The sequence below is a fragment of the Plecotus auritus genome (assembly GCF_963455305.1).
Source record: "Plecotus auritus genome assembly, chromosome: 13".
NCBI lineage: Eukaryota > Metazoa > Chordata > Mammalia > Chiroptera > Vespertilionidae > Plecotus > Plecotus auritus.
This window is the reverse complement of record NC_137779.1, coordinates 28,520,806-28,535,804: the sequence shown is the minus strand read 5'-3', so window position 1 is coordinate 28,535,804 and position 14,999 is coordinate 28,520,806. Positions and strand designations below refer to the sequence as shown.

Sequence of the window (14,999 nt, the reverse complement as noted above, 5' to 3'; positions counted from 1 at the left end):
TTTGCAGGCAGTGTTAGTACAGTAATGATCAGATGTCAGTCTCTAACAAAATCTAGATGGTAGGAAGAAATGTTTAGGATTCTACCTCCTGAAAGTTGGAACATTGCTAAAATATTGTAGGAAATATCGATCAGTTGCCTCTCATACACGTCCTGACCTACCGGGGATCAAACCCGCACCCTGGGTATGTGCCCTGTCCAGGAATCGAACCTGCCACCTTTCCGTGTAGGGGGCAATGCTCCAACCAACTGCCCCACACTGGCCAGGGATGAATCTCAAACTCCCCCCCCACCACCACCGCCTTAAACTTTTAACTACTAGTTTGAACATCTATTGGTGATGTTGCAGATAATAACTGCTTGAGATAATTATTACTGTGATTGTTGCCAAATGGTGATTTTTCTATTCTCATCCTTCTATGGTAAGTAAGAGCTTTCTCTGCTCCCCATTTACAAATAATGTCAGTCTGGCATCATGCTATAATTCATACTTTTTGCAAACATGGTAGTGTTACACATAAGTTACCTGGAAGATATTTGTTTTTAAGTTCATGGCCTGCAAAAGTATACCACACTAAAGCTTAACTACAAAATGAAAGAATAGACCTGCTTTATATATGCCAGTCCTGCTTTATATATGCCAGTCCATGCTAATCCTCACCTCTCAGTTTCAGTGATGTTTTATTGTTGCCCGTGCTCACCTGTACTTGACATTGCTCATTCGTTTTGTCTTCTCCCCTTTTTAGGTTCTGTTTCCACCACAGAGCTTAAAGCCAAATGGCTGTGTGTGTGTGTGTGTGTGTGTGTTTAAGATTTTTAATTGATTTTTAGAGAGAGAGGAAGAGGGTGGCTGCCTCTTGTCTGCCCCTCCTGGGCATCGAGCCCACAACGCCAGCATATGCCCTCACCCAGAATCAAACCAGCAACCTATAGGTACATGGGACAGCACCCAACCAACTCCACTACACCGGCCAGGGCCCACATGGCTTTTACTTGGTATTTTTTGTAAGGTTTTTAAAGTGTTACATAAATTATCAAAAGTTGTAATAATGATTTCACTGCCTATAGATTTAGGTGAATGCTGTGTGATAGTCGGTGCTTACCAGTTAAGTCACCGTGAAAAAAATTTTTTTTTATTCTTAGGGCAGGGAAAAAGAAATGACCCAGAAGGAGTTGAGTGTGAGCAGCTATCTTTGGTCTATCAGTGTCTCCCAGCTGGTCAGTCTAATACAACCTTAACCTTATGGGGCTCCAAGCCATTTGCTGCATGCCGTGTACATTCTGCCACTGCCCCTTCCCAATTTTCTGAATTCCTTCAGGAAGAAGCTGGTTGTTATTGGTGGTGTTTCCCCTTATCCCCTCCTCCCATGTGAAGGGGGATGGATGAAAATTTAAAAAAATATCCCTTCTACGAAGTTTTGGAAGAAACTTTGGAAAGAAAATTGAGTATGTATTTCGAATGGTTAGGGACTGAGATATAGTACATCAAGTTTCATGATATATTTTTTAATGAAATTAAGATTACATTGCAGCAATTTGTTTCTTGATTCAGAAGGTATTTATAGGGCTTTGTATGGATCTTTAGGCCAACATTTTAAACCTCTGTTGTCCCGATCTTGGGAAAGTTGGCTTTTCCAGCTCAAATTCTAGAGAAGTGGGAATTTTTATTGATTATTCTTATTTAAATTTGAGGTTTCCTTCAGTTCCCAATCTTTGTGACTACTAGTTAATTTCCGGAGTCATAAAGAATTCTCATTCATGAGCTCAAGTATTCAACAGAGCTCTGAGTCCTCCCTGACTGCTGATCTTCTTCCTGCAGGAGGACCTCCGGATGCCGTCGTGCAAAGAGCTGTTATGCGTGGACCTCCCTGAGGATTGTCTGAGGATCAAAGGTATTTACTTCTCACAAATCTTCATACTGGAAATATTCATAAAATTGCAATTTTTTTCCAAAGTAGAGAGCATACTAACCCCCCATGTACCTCACTCAGTTTCAGCTAATACCACCAGCTCGTGACCAGTCTTGTAGGGAAGCTATTATTCCAGGTATTTCCGCTGAGGTAACTGATCAGTGACTTCTTTAGTATTTAATCATTTAAGTAGTAAGAAGGTAGTCATCCTATCTAATAAAAGAGTAATATGCAAATTGACCATCACTCCAACACACAAGATTGCTGCCCCAATGTGGTCAAAGATGGCTGCCCCCATGTGGACACAAGATGGCCACCACAAGATGGCCAGCAGGGGAGGGCAGTTGGGAGAGACCAGGCCTGCAAGGGAGGGCAGTTGTGGGCGATCAGGCCAGCAGGGGAGGGCAGTTGGGAGGGACCAGGCCTGCAAGGGAGGGCAGTTGGGGGTGATCAAGCCTGCAGGGGAGGGCAGTTAGGGGCGACCAGGTCGGCAGAGGAGGGAAGTTGGGGCGATCAGGCCTTCAGGGAAGGGCAATTGGGGGGGGGGGAACCCAGGACTGCAGGGGAGGGCAGTTAGGGGTGACCAGGCCTGCAGGGGAGGGCAGTTAGGGGCAAACAGGCTGGCAGGGGAGCAGTTAGGCATCAATCAGGCTGGCAGGGGAGTGGTTAGGGGTGATCAGGCTGGCAGGCAGAAGCGGTTAAGGGCAATCAGGAAGGCAGGCAGATGAGCAGTTGGGAGCCAGCAGTCCTGGATTGTGAGAGGGATGTCCGACTGCCCGTTTAGGCCCGATCCTACCGGGATTGGGCCTAAACGGGCAGTCGGACATCCCTCGAGGGGTCCCAGATTGGAGAGGGTTCAGGCTGAGCTGAGGTACACACACACCCTTGCACGAATTTCGTGCACCGGACCTCTAGTCTAATAATATAAGCTATTATATTGTGAGTCTGCTTTGTTAATGTTTCTTTTATTTGTTTGTTTTTTTTGTGTGTGTTTTTATTATTAAATAGATTTTTTTAAAAAATATATTTTATTGATTTTTTACAGAGAGGAAGGAAGAGGGACAGAGAGCTAGAAACATCGATGAGAGAGAAACATCGATCAGCTGCCTCCTGCACACCTCCTACTGGGGATGTGCCCGCAACCAAGTTACGTGCCCTTGACCGGAATCGAACCCAGGACCTTTCAGTCCGCAGGCTGACGCTCTATCCATTGAGCCAAACCGGTTTTGGCTAAATAGATTTTTATTAATTTTAGAGAGGAAGGGAGAAGTAGAGAGGGACAGAAACGTCAATGATGAGAGAGAATCATTGATCGATTGCCTCCTGCACGCCCCCCACTGGGGATCGAGCCCACAACCTGGGCATCTGCCCTTGACTGGAATCGAACCCAGGAACCTTCAGTCCGCAGGCCCATGCTTTATCCACTGAGCCAAACCGGCTAGGGCTGCTTTGTTAATGTTTTAGAGTGGAAGCTGCTTAAGACTCTGAATTAGGTGTGTCTTCTTCATGTTGTAGTCCTTTGTCCTGCTAAGTACATTTAAGTAACACTTAGAAAAAGGCACTTGTTCAGTCAGGTACACTTGTGGCCCTCTGTCATGTTCTGCAGAGAACTAAACCAAAGGTTTAGTGCACTAACTTTGCAATTCTTCTTTTGAGTTGGGCATTTTTGTTGTTTGTTCCATGATTACTTTGCTCTACCTTCATGAATTTATTTTTTATGATTACATGCTGATTTGGAATTATTTCTTTTGTGCAGAAGGAAATGAACAAATTACAACTGAAATTCTGTCAAAATCTGCTGAGCAAGTACAAAGTATGAAGGTCAATGGGACTAAGACAGATAATAATGATGGACACAAGAATGGCAATGTGAGTAAAGATCTCTCAGCTGAGTGCAACGATTACCCGGAAGTAGACAAAATCATGACCAGTGGTGAGGTTTCAGAAACCAGCACATTAGTTTCCCTAGAGCCTTTAAACTTTGCGAAGCCTGGGTTAACAGAAGCAACTCCTAAAGAAAAAGCATGTGAAGAATTAAAAACTTGTTCTTCTTCATTGTCATTATTACCAGGGAACAATGCCATTTGCAAAGTGGACAATGGGAAGGAAGAGTTGTGTAAGTTAAGCCTTGTCTGTGAAGCAGATGACAATCACCACCAGATTGTTGGCCACCATAATGAAAAACACGGTTCTGCACATGGCAGTTCCAGACCCATGAAAAATGTAGTTGTAGAACCCTTAGGAAAAAATCCTGAAGTTTCATGTTTCAAATCAAGTTTATCTTGTCTAGAATCCAGAACAACAGCCTTAGAAAAATGTAGTTTTGCAGGTGAAGGCTTGCTAAAGAGATCTGCTGAAAAGACAGAGGATTCCTGTTTTGATGGTGACGCTCAAAGCAAGAATTTGGCTTCTAGAGAAGAAAATGAAGAACAGTGTTTGAACTTCAGGTCTGAAGGGGGGGAATTCTTTCTTGATAATGCCAAGCAACCAGAAGATGCTAGTGGTCATTGTTCTGGAGAAAAAAAGACTTTTGCCTCCCCAAAAGAAAATATCCACGATAACTATTGCCTTCAAGGCAGTATCCATACAGACAGCTCCAGTTCTCTAATGCCCAAGTCTTTTCCCGAAGCCACAGAAGTCATGTTTAAAAAAAAAGATTTGAATATTACTTTAGACATGCAAGGTAGCTTAACAGACCCTGAGGACCATAGAGAAACTTTTACTAATATAAGCCATCCAGGCAGACACTCTGAAGAAAGCAGTTTTTCCTCTTCGATGCAGATCAAAGAGCCAGAACAGACAACCACTATCGAGCCTGGTACGTTAAATGAAAAGATTTACAGTAAAGACCCTAACTCCTTAGTCAGCACCCAGAGAAATCTGGAAGGTGACACCCAGTTAAATGAAGCATTATATAGTGACTTTATGATTGAAAAAAAAACCCTTGTGAGTTTAATGCCAGAGGACCAGATAAGTCTTGTAAATGAGGAATCAAAACCCAAGAAAGTTGCTGCTCAGCTATTACCATCTCTAGAATTTGGTTGCAGACCGGAGTCAGAAAAATCTGTACAGACCTCACAGGACAGTATTCCACATTTAAGTGAACAGAGCATTGCCTGTGAGATGAATGAACTTCCCTCTACTGGTGAACTGGTTCTAGACAAAATAGAAAGTGAATGTGTTTTAAATCAAGTGTCCCTTAATTCTCAAGATCATGCGACATTGTCAACTGACAAAGAGTTGCCTTTAGCACTAAGCGAGGATTCCCAACAGAGCCATCACCCTCCATTAGAGGATGGAGCCAGTGTCCTTACTGATATACAAACCATCCCCATGAAGACAAAAATGAAAGACATCTCTCCACCAGGTGATGAAACCTGTGGTGCCTCGTCAAACAATTTCACCTTAAATATCAAACCAGGAAGCCTACAAAGAAAAAACGAAATGGCTGGTTCAGGAACAGAAGATCTACATTCCAGACTTCTGTCATGTAAGAAAGAAGTAGCAGTCTTGCCTCCAGAGGTCTCTATCATGGATTGTCAGAGTGTTCAATCTCAGCATCTCTCTAGCTGCCATTGTGTAGGGGAAAATGCACCAGGAGAGAGCACGTGTTCTGCGTGTGCTGCTTATGAGTCTAGAAGAATCATCCCGGAAGGTGAAAACTCTTCGATAATCAACTATGAAAATGCATTTCAGCACGGCGATCACTGCTCCCCAGGAAGAGAAGACTCCGTGGAAAGAAGCATCCATAAAGTGAGTTGTACATCAGAGGGAAGTGAACTTAATGGAAGAGAAACTAAGGACAGCCTTCCAGGAGATAAGATCAGAAACGAAAGGACAGTAGGTATGTTAAATAGTGAAGCTTCCAACAAAACCATTCATGGCACCAATCACATCCAACCCAGTGAGGAAGGGCTAGAATTAAAGGAACAGAATATACCCAAAGAGACTGTGTTTTATAAATGTAACAACTCTGGTTGTGCCACACAAGAACTAAACCAATCTGTAAACATTCCAAATCCTGAAAAAGGATTGGCGCTGTCTCCTGCTGAGTGCTCCAGTTTTAAAAACATGAATCAAGCAGTTAAAACTCTTGATCAGAAGACAGATGAAGTCCTTGACTACCGGAGAAACCCAGATAGACCAGATGCGTGTAGAAGTGAAGATAAACCAGCTAAGGGGACGCTAGGTAGTGACCAGAGACAGACCATCACAGAGCCTAACACAGGGGAAAGCTGTAACCAAAAGAATCTGCCATTCAGTTCGGGCAATAACAACTCACTGTCTGGTGGTAGTCGGAAGAAAGGCTATTTGAAAGGAGGCTTTGAAAGGATTTCTGGTTGTGGTAAGTCCACAGATGGTATGGTAGACATCGCCTACACAAACTATAATAATAAGCCTACAGAAGGCATGCTGGACACACCTGGTGGTGTACGGCAAGGTGGACTGACATTAATTGAAACCTCAAGGAGTACCCCGTCTCAGAGAGGAGACTTGAATGCTGCATTTCTAGGACAGATTGACCAGGATTCAGAATTCCCAGATGCTACTTCCTCTGCAGTAGAATCTCTTGAAATAAAAAAATCATGTGAAGAGAAAGTTTGCAGATTGTTAAGTGATTGTGAAATGGAAGTGCGTCCAGACCCTTGTGCAAATGAGATAGAGTCTATTGCAGATCATGAACCAAATACAAGAATATTGTATAGAGTAAACGTGTCTTTAAATCATATTCATCATGAACAGCAAGTTAAAGAAGCATCTCTGAGAGAAACACAAGGAATGATTGAAAAATCAAGACTAGAAATACATTCTGAGTTTGACAAGGAAAATACCTTTGGAATTTCCTCAGAAGAGTTGGTGTCTTCTAGACACCAAGATGAGAACTCTGTTCCCCCAGAGAACCTGAAATCCATTGAGATAATGCCGTTGTGTCTGTCTGCTCAAGAAACATCAGAAGCTAATATTAAAAGTGAAGAAACTGACCTGAAAAATATTTTTAAACCAAAAGAGGGTGGAATGCTTTGTGAAAATGTAGAGGATTGCACAGTCCTGCCTGAGATGAAGGAAGGAGTACTAAGGAATATGAGGAATCCCGGCGAAGGAAACAGCATTGACATCAGTATGAAAAGTTTGCCTTTGATGATGGAAACAGAAGCTAAAGTGAAAGGGGAAGAAGCCAAAGAGCATCAGAGGGGACCACCAGGTCACTTAGCTGTTGGGGAGGAATCTGACGAGAGGATTACCAGAGAAGATGGTCATGGTGATAGCAGGAGTGAGATTTCTCAGACACACGGTAACTCCCGGAGGATGTATGGTGATGCTGAAGAACAACAAAGCCAGAGGGATTTGGACTCCATGTTGCAGAAGGCCGAGGAATGTGAACATCTAGAAGAAGCACATACGATATTGGGACAATGTACATCATCTAATATGTTGTCAGATGAAGTGCCAAATAAGAACCAACCTAAGGATTACAAATGTGAGTACACCAGGATGAAAGAGGTCCCCCCAGCACAGCTGGCCCAGGGTAACATTAACGCACGGCTTCCGAAGTTGAAAGACTCACAGGAGGAGAAAGTATGTCATCCGTTAAAAAAAGACATTGAGTTGTGCATGGGTCCTCGCCTTCATAGTGCCCCCCAGAAACCACAAGACCCCAACTCTGCTAGGTGTTACGAAATACCCGGTGCCTTCGGGAACACTTCCCATCAGAAAGGAGTGCTTCCCTTAAAGAAGCAGCCGCATCGGGCGTGTAAGAAAGTTTCCTGTCAGGAGCAAGTCAACATGGGGAGAAAACTAAGTAAAATCAGGAATTCTGCCTTTTTAAAGAGTTCCCCTGAAACCATCCCCACAAGAGCACACAGATTTCTCAGTTCACCTGCTCTGTCTGCACCCACACGACTGGAACCCGAAACAGTCCCTAGCGGGAGCCTCCTTAGGCACATACCAAAGCAGAAGGCTACCCCGTGCCATCTCTTAAGGAGCCTGAACGCCAGCAAGCCTACCAAAGACTCAGCCTTACTCAGCAAGCTCTCCATCCTTGCCTCCAGACTGGCCCCAGCCTCCAAGACCCACAAACTAAGGTATCGGCGGTGTTCCTCTGAACTTCTTCCCGTGGCTAAAAGCTACAAGCGGCTCCGATGTAAAAAGCTCCTGGATGGGTTTTCAGACAGTATGATGCAGCTGAATCCATATTTGACAGCTAGTGGATGGGACAGGAGGCCTAACAATAAACCCCTGACACTTTATCCACTCGAAGCCATCAAAATGAGCTTCGTAGATTTGAGCAACAAGATGCCGTTGCTGCTGTTCGGTTCTGGAATCTTCCCAATATCCTTTCACGTGAAATCAGGCTCCGAGCGCGTGCCTGAGTCCCCACGGACCTTTCCTGAGCACTGTGCTCCGGCGAGGCTTGCCTTAGGGGAGGCCACCCCGTACCCTTCTCAACCCCCCAAGTGGGCCTTTTCTTTCTTCTTGTCCCACGGTTGCCCTGGGATGGCCACCTTCAGGGAAGACACTGGCCTCCAGGCTCAGGCACATACCCAGGCTCCTCCACAGCCTCCAGCTCCTCTCCAAGACTACGGAGGCACCGCCATAGTCCAGACCAGAACAGGCTGCTCTGCCCTTGGCCTTCACACACTCCTAGCACTTTGTTCCCCGGGATGTTACCGAATCTGGACAAAAAAACGGAGCTTCTCCAGTCACATGCCTACCATGCAGAGGCTCTTCATGACTCAGTTTACACAGGGCTTGAGAGGGTTAAGGTCTCCAGCCTCCATAGCAGACAAGATCTTCTGTTCTCTGCCCTATTCGGTGGGCCGAGTGCTATCGGTTTGGAGCCAGCATGGGCCTTCTGCCTGCCCCTTCGAAACCTCTGCTCTGCATTCCACTCACGCCAAGCGACAGCCAACTCTGGACATCACAAGCAGGTAAACTGTCCCCTGTTCTTCGTAAGTGTTCCGTCTTTGCTGCCTGCCACCAGGGAGCGGGAGGGCCACATGCAGGGCTGTTGGGAGCTGTGTCTGCATTCTGTTTATACCTTGCCCAGTCTCTGCTGAGAAAATGGGGCGGTAATTTAAATGCAGACCCCCCTAATTTCCTGCAGAATCCTTTCTTTGGTGCCGTTCTTTGTTCTGTCCCATTCATTCTGCAAACCATCAAGTCTTTTGAATTTCTTTTCTCCTCTTGTCCCTACTTTGAAAAAAACATTACACGTTAAGTAGTGACAAATAATGGCTTGTAGCTATAACTTGTTCACAAAGTATTATATAGCCAGCACCTAATTCAGAGTTTGGTGTGTAAAGGATACGAAGAAATACCTTTTTAACAACTTAATTACGTAGGCGCCACCAAATCTGGTTTGTGAACCTTTGCATTTCTTTCTGGAACAGAAAGGCTTCCAAGATTGGCATTTACATACTATAGTTGTAGAATTTATAGAATTTTATGTGAACTTGGAAGAGAGTTCTTGTGGTTTGACCACTAGGAAAATAATGTCACCAGTATCATTTTACCTTCTAATTGAAAGTTAGAGAAGAAAAAGAAATTGAGAGTTATAACCCTAAAGATCTGATTTAGGTGTAATAGATACATCCTCCTGTTTGTAACCCTTTGAATAAATAGAAACTTTAAACATGTTTTATGTTGCCCTTATGACTCTTTCCCCCTCCTTTTTCTTACTGTCCTCTGCTTATTTCTACCTTCTTTTCAACTCAGTGAGAAAATAATCTCCCGGTCAGCCTGCCTCCATTCCAGTGATGAGCACATAAATGAAATGCTCCCAGCTGGGAGATTGTCATCTTTCTGAGTGACTGACATTTCTTACCTGCCTAGGGCCCGAATTCAGTGTCATGTGCTAAACCCATAATGACATCAAAACGTTTTCTGTTGTTCCACTGCCCTAACCTATTGCTCATGTACTTTTGCTTCGCTTCAGCCACACCATGTTACCATATGTGCCTCTTCCAGGCATGGAAGCTGCTTACAACACCAGTGGCAGTCAGATGAGGTAAGTCCAATGGTGCTGGCACATGAGGACTTGTGGAGTGAGTGAGTGTGCGTGCGTGCGTGTGTGCATGTGTGCGTGTGTGTGTGTGTGTGAGAGAGAGAGAGAGAGAGAGAGAGAGAGAGAGAGAGAGATGGTAGCAATGGTGTGGATCAGGCCTGGTGTGATTCTGAGCTTTTGTTTTTCTTCTGAACCAGATTGAATCTTAGATTCAAATGTATTTTAGCCCTAACCGGTTTGGCTCAGTGGATAGAGCGTCGGCCTGCGGACTGAAGGGTCCCAGGTTCGATTCCGGTCAAGGGCATGTACCTTGGTTGCGGGCACATCCCCAATAGGAGGTGTGCAGGAGGCAGCTGATGGATGTTTCTCTCATCGATGTTTCTACCTCTTTATCCCTCTCCCTTTCTCTCTGTAAAACAGCAGTAATATATATATACACACACACACACACACACACACAAATGTGTTTTATTATAAGTAGCAACCAACAATGTGTAATCAATACCAAATAATGGGGGCGGGGTGGGGGGAGGAATCAAAATCTAGCCAGCACATTATACTGTAAGTTCCTTCTCAAGCTATTTTTGGTCATTTAGCCAACTTCAAGGCCTGGATGGAATTGATCTCATCTGCCTGCATTTCATTTGTTTAGTTCACTAAATGTCTTCTCCCTTCCAAAAAATCTGTTCCTTTTTACATTTTTCCTTATTCGTTGCTTTTTCCTTATTTTATCACTCCATACCAATGAAATGGATTGGCTGCATTGGTGTAAATTTTTGTGGACGCACACAGGCCATGTCCAGATGGGACTAGAGATCAGGTTGAAATGTCATTGCTGGCAAAAGGCTTCCACCCTCGTCTGGGTGTGAAGGTCAGTGTGCTGAGGTGGAAAGTGAGTCCGGTCCTTTTCCTTGTGTTTTTCTCTCGGTGCTGCTAGGCGAGAGCCTCCATTCCCTGCCCTGGTACCAAAGTCTCGCTTGGTAACAGACTCAGCTGTCGGCAAGCTCCTGCTGTCAGCCTCTGAGTTCCCGGTCCCTGGATTAGATGAGCTGGATGGTGTGAGAGCAGCGTGCCCCCGTGCACAGAGCAGCCCTCCAGAACAGAAAGAGGTGAGTGTGAAGTGCTTGTGGGGTCAGGTGGCTGAGGCACCGGAGATGGCGGTCGATGACTGCAGGTCACGTGATAGGTACACATGGGCCCTGGCTGCCTTTACTGACCACCTTTTACTTCAGCTGAGTGCTGGAGCTGACCAAGACAGGAGGTTTTCTGTTTGCCCGCTAAAGGATACCCTGGACCTCTTAATCTACATTGTTTTCTGGATCCTTTTTCTTAATGACAGAATTTCACAATGTTTAGAGAATTAGACCAGAGCGCTGCTTCATGCATTCAAAGAGGATGAGTGAAGGATGGTATTCTTCAGTTTTGCAACATCTGCTGTCTCCAACAGATAATGATACGGTTCTCTTTTAATAATGTGAAATAGGGTGGCTGCCGAAGACGCTGGTGGCAGGAGTAGCAGGGGAGGCTTTGTCATAAAGTACTTGTTAGAGTCATCTGTAAATGGAGGCGGTGATATCTTGAGGGTGAAAACAGGGACTTAATATTTTTAAAAATATCTTACAACTTGACATATCTTTCTTTTTAACCCTTAAAAATAGGCTGAGCCAGAGAAGAGGCCAAAGAAAGTCTCACAGATTCGCATCCGGAAAACCATTCCTAAGCCAGACCCTAATCTTACCCCCATGGGCCTCCCTCGCCCCAAAAGGTGAGCTCCTTCTCCAGGGCACGTGGCTTCACTCCTTTGGAAAATGGTTTGGCATAATGTCATGACCTCTTAACGACCTATGCTCTTGAGCCATTTTACTCCTAATGTTGATCCAAGAATATTCATTGGCAGTGTGGCCAGAGGTTTCTGTGCAGAGATATCTTACCACAGTCCTCATCATCTGTATTGAGCTCACCACGCCAGGCTGGTGCTGCCCCTCTGGGTGCATGTTCTCTCTGTTCGCCCTTCAGTGGTGCTGGGAGGAAAACTGTTGTCACTCCAGGTGTAGGTGAGGGTGCTGAGCTTCCTGGGTTAGGAACCTGTTAGGCCATAGTGCCAGTCACACACAGGCCTTCCCGACCCCACAGCGCAAGCTCACAACCTTCTCTGCACAAAACTAGGAAGGGGCCTAAATGTTATGAAGGAAAGAAGGGAATTTTTTTTTTATGTTTTTATAAAATGCCAGATCCATGTTATGGTCTACTTATAGCCTTAAAAGATTTGGTTCCTAAAGATTGATTTTTATTTTTTTAAACTGGGCCAACATGTCATAAACCATTTGGTCATTTTGTTTTATTTATTTTTTTGTTAATCCTCACCCAAGGGTATTTTTCCATTGATTTTTAGGGGGAGTGGGAGAAGGAAAGACAGAGAGAAACTTCGATGTGAGAGAAACACATCGATCGGTTGCCTCCTGCATGAGGCCCGACCAGGGCTCGGGCTGTGAAGGAGCCTGCAACTGAGGTACATGCCCCTGACCGGAATCGAACCCAGGACCCTTCGGTCCACAGGCCGACATTCCATCCACTGAGCCAAACTGGCTAGGGCTCTAAAGATTCATTTTTTATGACAGAGACCATTCCTAATCTTATAAAGTGAAGTGGGGAGAAAAAACAGATTCCAAATTATGTATTTAGCCTGAATTTTGGAATTACATGTGTTACACGGACACACTATGGCAATGGAAACATTTCTTAAAAGATCTCCAGAGCTATATTTTCATGTAGTGGATCTCACGCCTTCATTTCTCATTGGCAAATAGAAGCCTAACATGGTCCCTGAAGTCACCCCAGGTAAGTTATTTAATAACCTTCCTGAGCTTCTAGAAACTTCTCTGTGAAATGTGAGTAAGAATTCCCAACACTCAGGGTTGCTGTACAGTCCAATAGAGAAAAAAAAATGTACTGTAGCTATTATACAGCTTCACACAACACATACGCAATTAATAGTTAACTATTACTATGATCATAATTGATGTTTCACTTTTCCCGTGTGGTTTTCATCTTACCTTATTGTATTTTTATCTTATAGTTCTATTATTGATCATTACTAGAATAAATAGGATTCAAAATTGGATGTATTCTATCTTGTAGATAAAAGTTCTGAAAACCAGCCTGGCTGGCATGACTCAGTGGTTGATCGTTGACCCATGAACTAGGAGGTCACGGTTCAATTCAGGGGTGGGCAAACTTTTTGACTCGAGGGCCACAATGGGTTCTTAAACTGGACCGGAGGGCCGGAACAAAAGCATGGATGGAGTGTTTGTGTGAACTAATATAAATTCAAAGTAAAGGAGCGGAGGGGAGAGCAAGAGAACCCTCCACTCTTTCGGCTCCGCGGGCCGGATAGAACAGCCGAACAGGCCAGATCCGGCCCGCAGGCCGTAGTTTGCCCACGGCTGGTTCAATTCCTGGTCAGGGCACATGCCTGGGTTTTGGCCTGATCCCCAGTATGGATGGGCAGGAGGCAGCTGATTGATGATTCTCTGTCATCATTGATGTTTCTATTTTTCTGTTTCTCTCTCCCTCTCCCTTCCTCTCTGAAGTCAATAAAAATATATATATATATATTTTTAAAAATTTCTGAAAAGCTGTTCTGGCCGGGTAGCTCAGTTGGTTTAGAGCAGTGGTCGGCAAACTCATTAGTCAACAGAGCCAAATATCAACAGTACAACGATTGAAATTTTTTTTGAGAGCCAAATTTTTTAAACTTAAACTTCTTCTAACGCCACTTTTTCAAAATAGACTCAGCCAGGCCGTGGTATCTTGTGGAAGAGCCACACTCAAGGGGCCAAAGAGCCGCATGTGGCTCGCGAGCCACGGTCTGCCAACCACTGGTTTAGAGCATCATCTGATAATACCAAGGTTGCGGGTTTGATGCGTGGTCAAGAACAATAAACCTATCTCAATCTGTCAATGTTTTTCAGTGGCTATCAATAGCACAAAAAAGGTGAAAACAGGGGTCATGTCCCTTGTGATGGAAGCATACACCACCATCTAAAAATCTTCCTAGCCAAATGCACCTTAATCTGATTATGCTTCTTCATTTAATTGCCTGTCTATAGGAAATACCTATAGTATTCCCATATGTCTAGGTCAAAGAAGCATGTAAAATTATGCCATGTAGATGTAATCAAGTAAACAAATCTTGACTGGGGAATCCAGATTACTTGATGTCTTCAACAAATAAATTACAAAATAAAAAAGGAGACAAAATAGAATACTAATAACATAAATTGGGCCAGTACTGATCTGATTTAGATAGAAGTTCCAGGGACCTGGTGTTGTTTGGGAGAAGGGTAAAAATATTGATGCGCCCTAACCGGTTTGGCTCAGCGGATAGAGCGTCGGCCTGCGGACTCAAGGGTCCCGGGTTCGATTCCGGTCAGGGGCATGTACCTTGGTTGCGGGCACATCCCCAGTGGGGAGTGTGCAGGAGGCAGCTGATCGATGTTTCTCTCTCATCGATGTTTCTAACTCTCTATCCCTCTCCCTTCCTCTCTGTAAAAAATCAATAAAATATATTTAAAAAATATATATATATTGATGCACTTCAATTTCTAAGTTCAATATACTCTTAAAATTTTTGCCAACCACTAAAAGAATAGAAGAGTGTATGATTTCCAAGCCAGGAGATGGGCGGTAAGAGAGACAGAAGCAAGTGAGGCGGGGGCTGGCGGTGCGTCACTTGAGGATAGAAAAAGGAGCAGTAAGTTAAGAAAACAGATAGAAATTCAGCTGTATCATTCCCAGTAAGTATAAATGAGCTAAATTTCATAACATCAGAGAATGGCAGCCTGGGGGGAAAATCCAGTACATGTTCACGTGAAACACGTTTAAAACATACTACAGGAAGGACAGAGTTAGGAAGCCAATCTTATCTCTTGTAAGAGACAAACATTTGGTTCTCATTTCAGGTTAAAGAAAAAGGAGTTCAGTTTGGAAGAAATATATACCAACAAGAATTATAAGTCTCCTCCTGCAAACAGGTAGGTACATATGTGTAGGCAGTAACAGACGGGGAGGCTTCTGACATGATCG

General features: G+C 44.2%; 1 protein-coding gene across 5 annotated transcripts in view; it reads left to right on the top strand.

Moving 5' to 3' along the window:
* Positions 1-14,999, top strand: part of PRR14L (proline rich 14 like) — a 37,149-nt gene that overhangs the window by 17,223 nt on the left and 4,927 nt on the right. For 4 of the 5 annotated variants that reach the window (XM_080649975.1, XM_080649972.1, XM_080649974.1 and 1 more), the window contains 6 exons: positions 1,819-1,891; positions 3,666-8,838; positions 9,846-9,917; positions 10,852-11,023; positions 11,573-11,679; positions 14,876-14,947. In XM_080649975.1, coding sequence (XP_080506101.1) covers positions 1,831-1,891; positions 3,666-8,838; positions 9,846-9,917; positions 10,852-11,023; positions 11,573-11,679; positions 14,876-14,947 — 5,657 coding nt within the window. In that variant the 5' untranslated portion in view covers positions 1,819-1,830. Of the gene's footprint in view, positions 1-1,818; positions 1,892-3,665; positions 8,839-9,845; positions 9,918-10,851; positions 11,024-11,572; positions 11,680-14,875; positions 14,948-14,999 lie in introns of those variants that run through there. The other variant, XM_080649976.1, reaches the window with a different exon arrangement.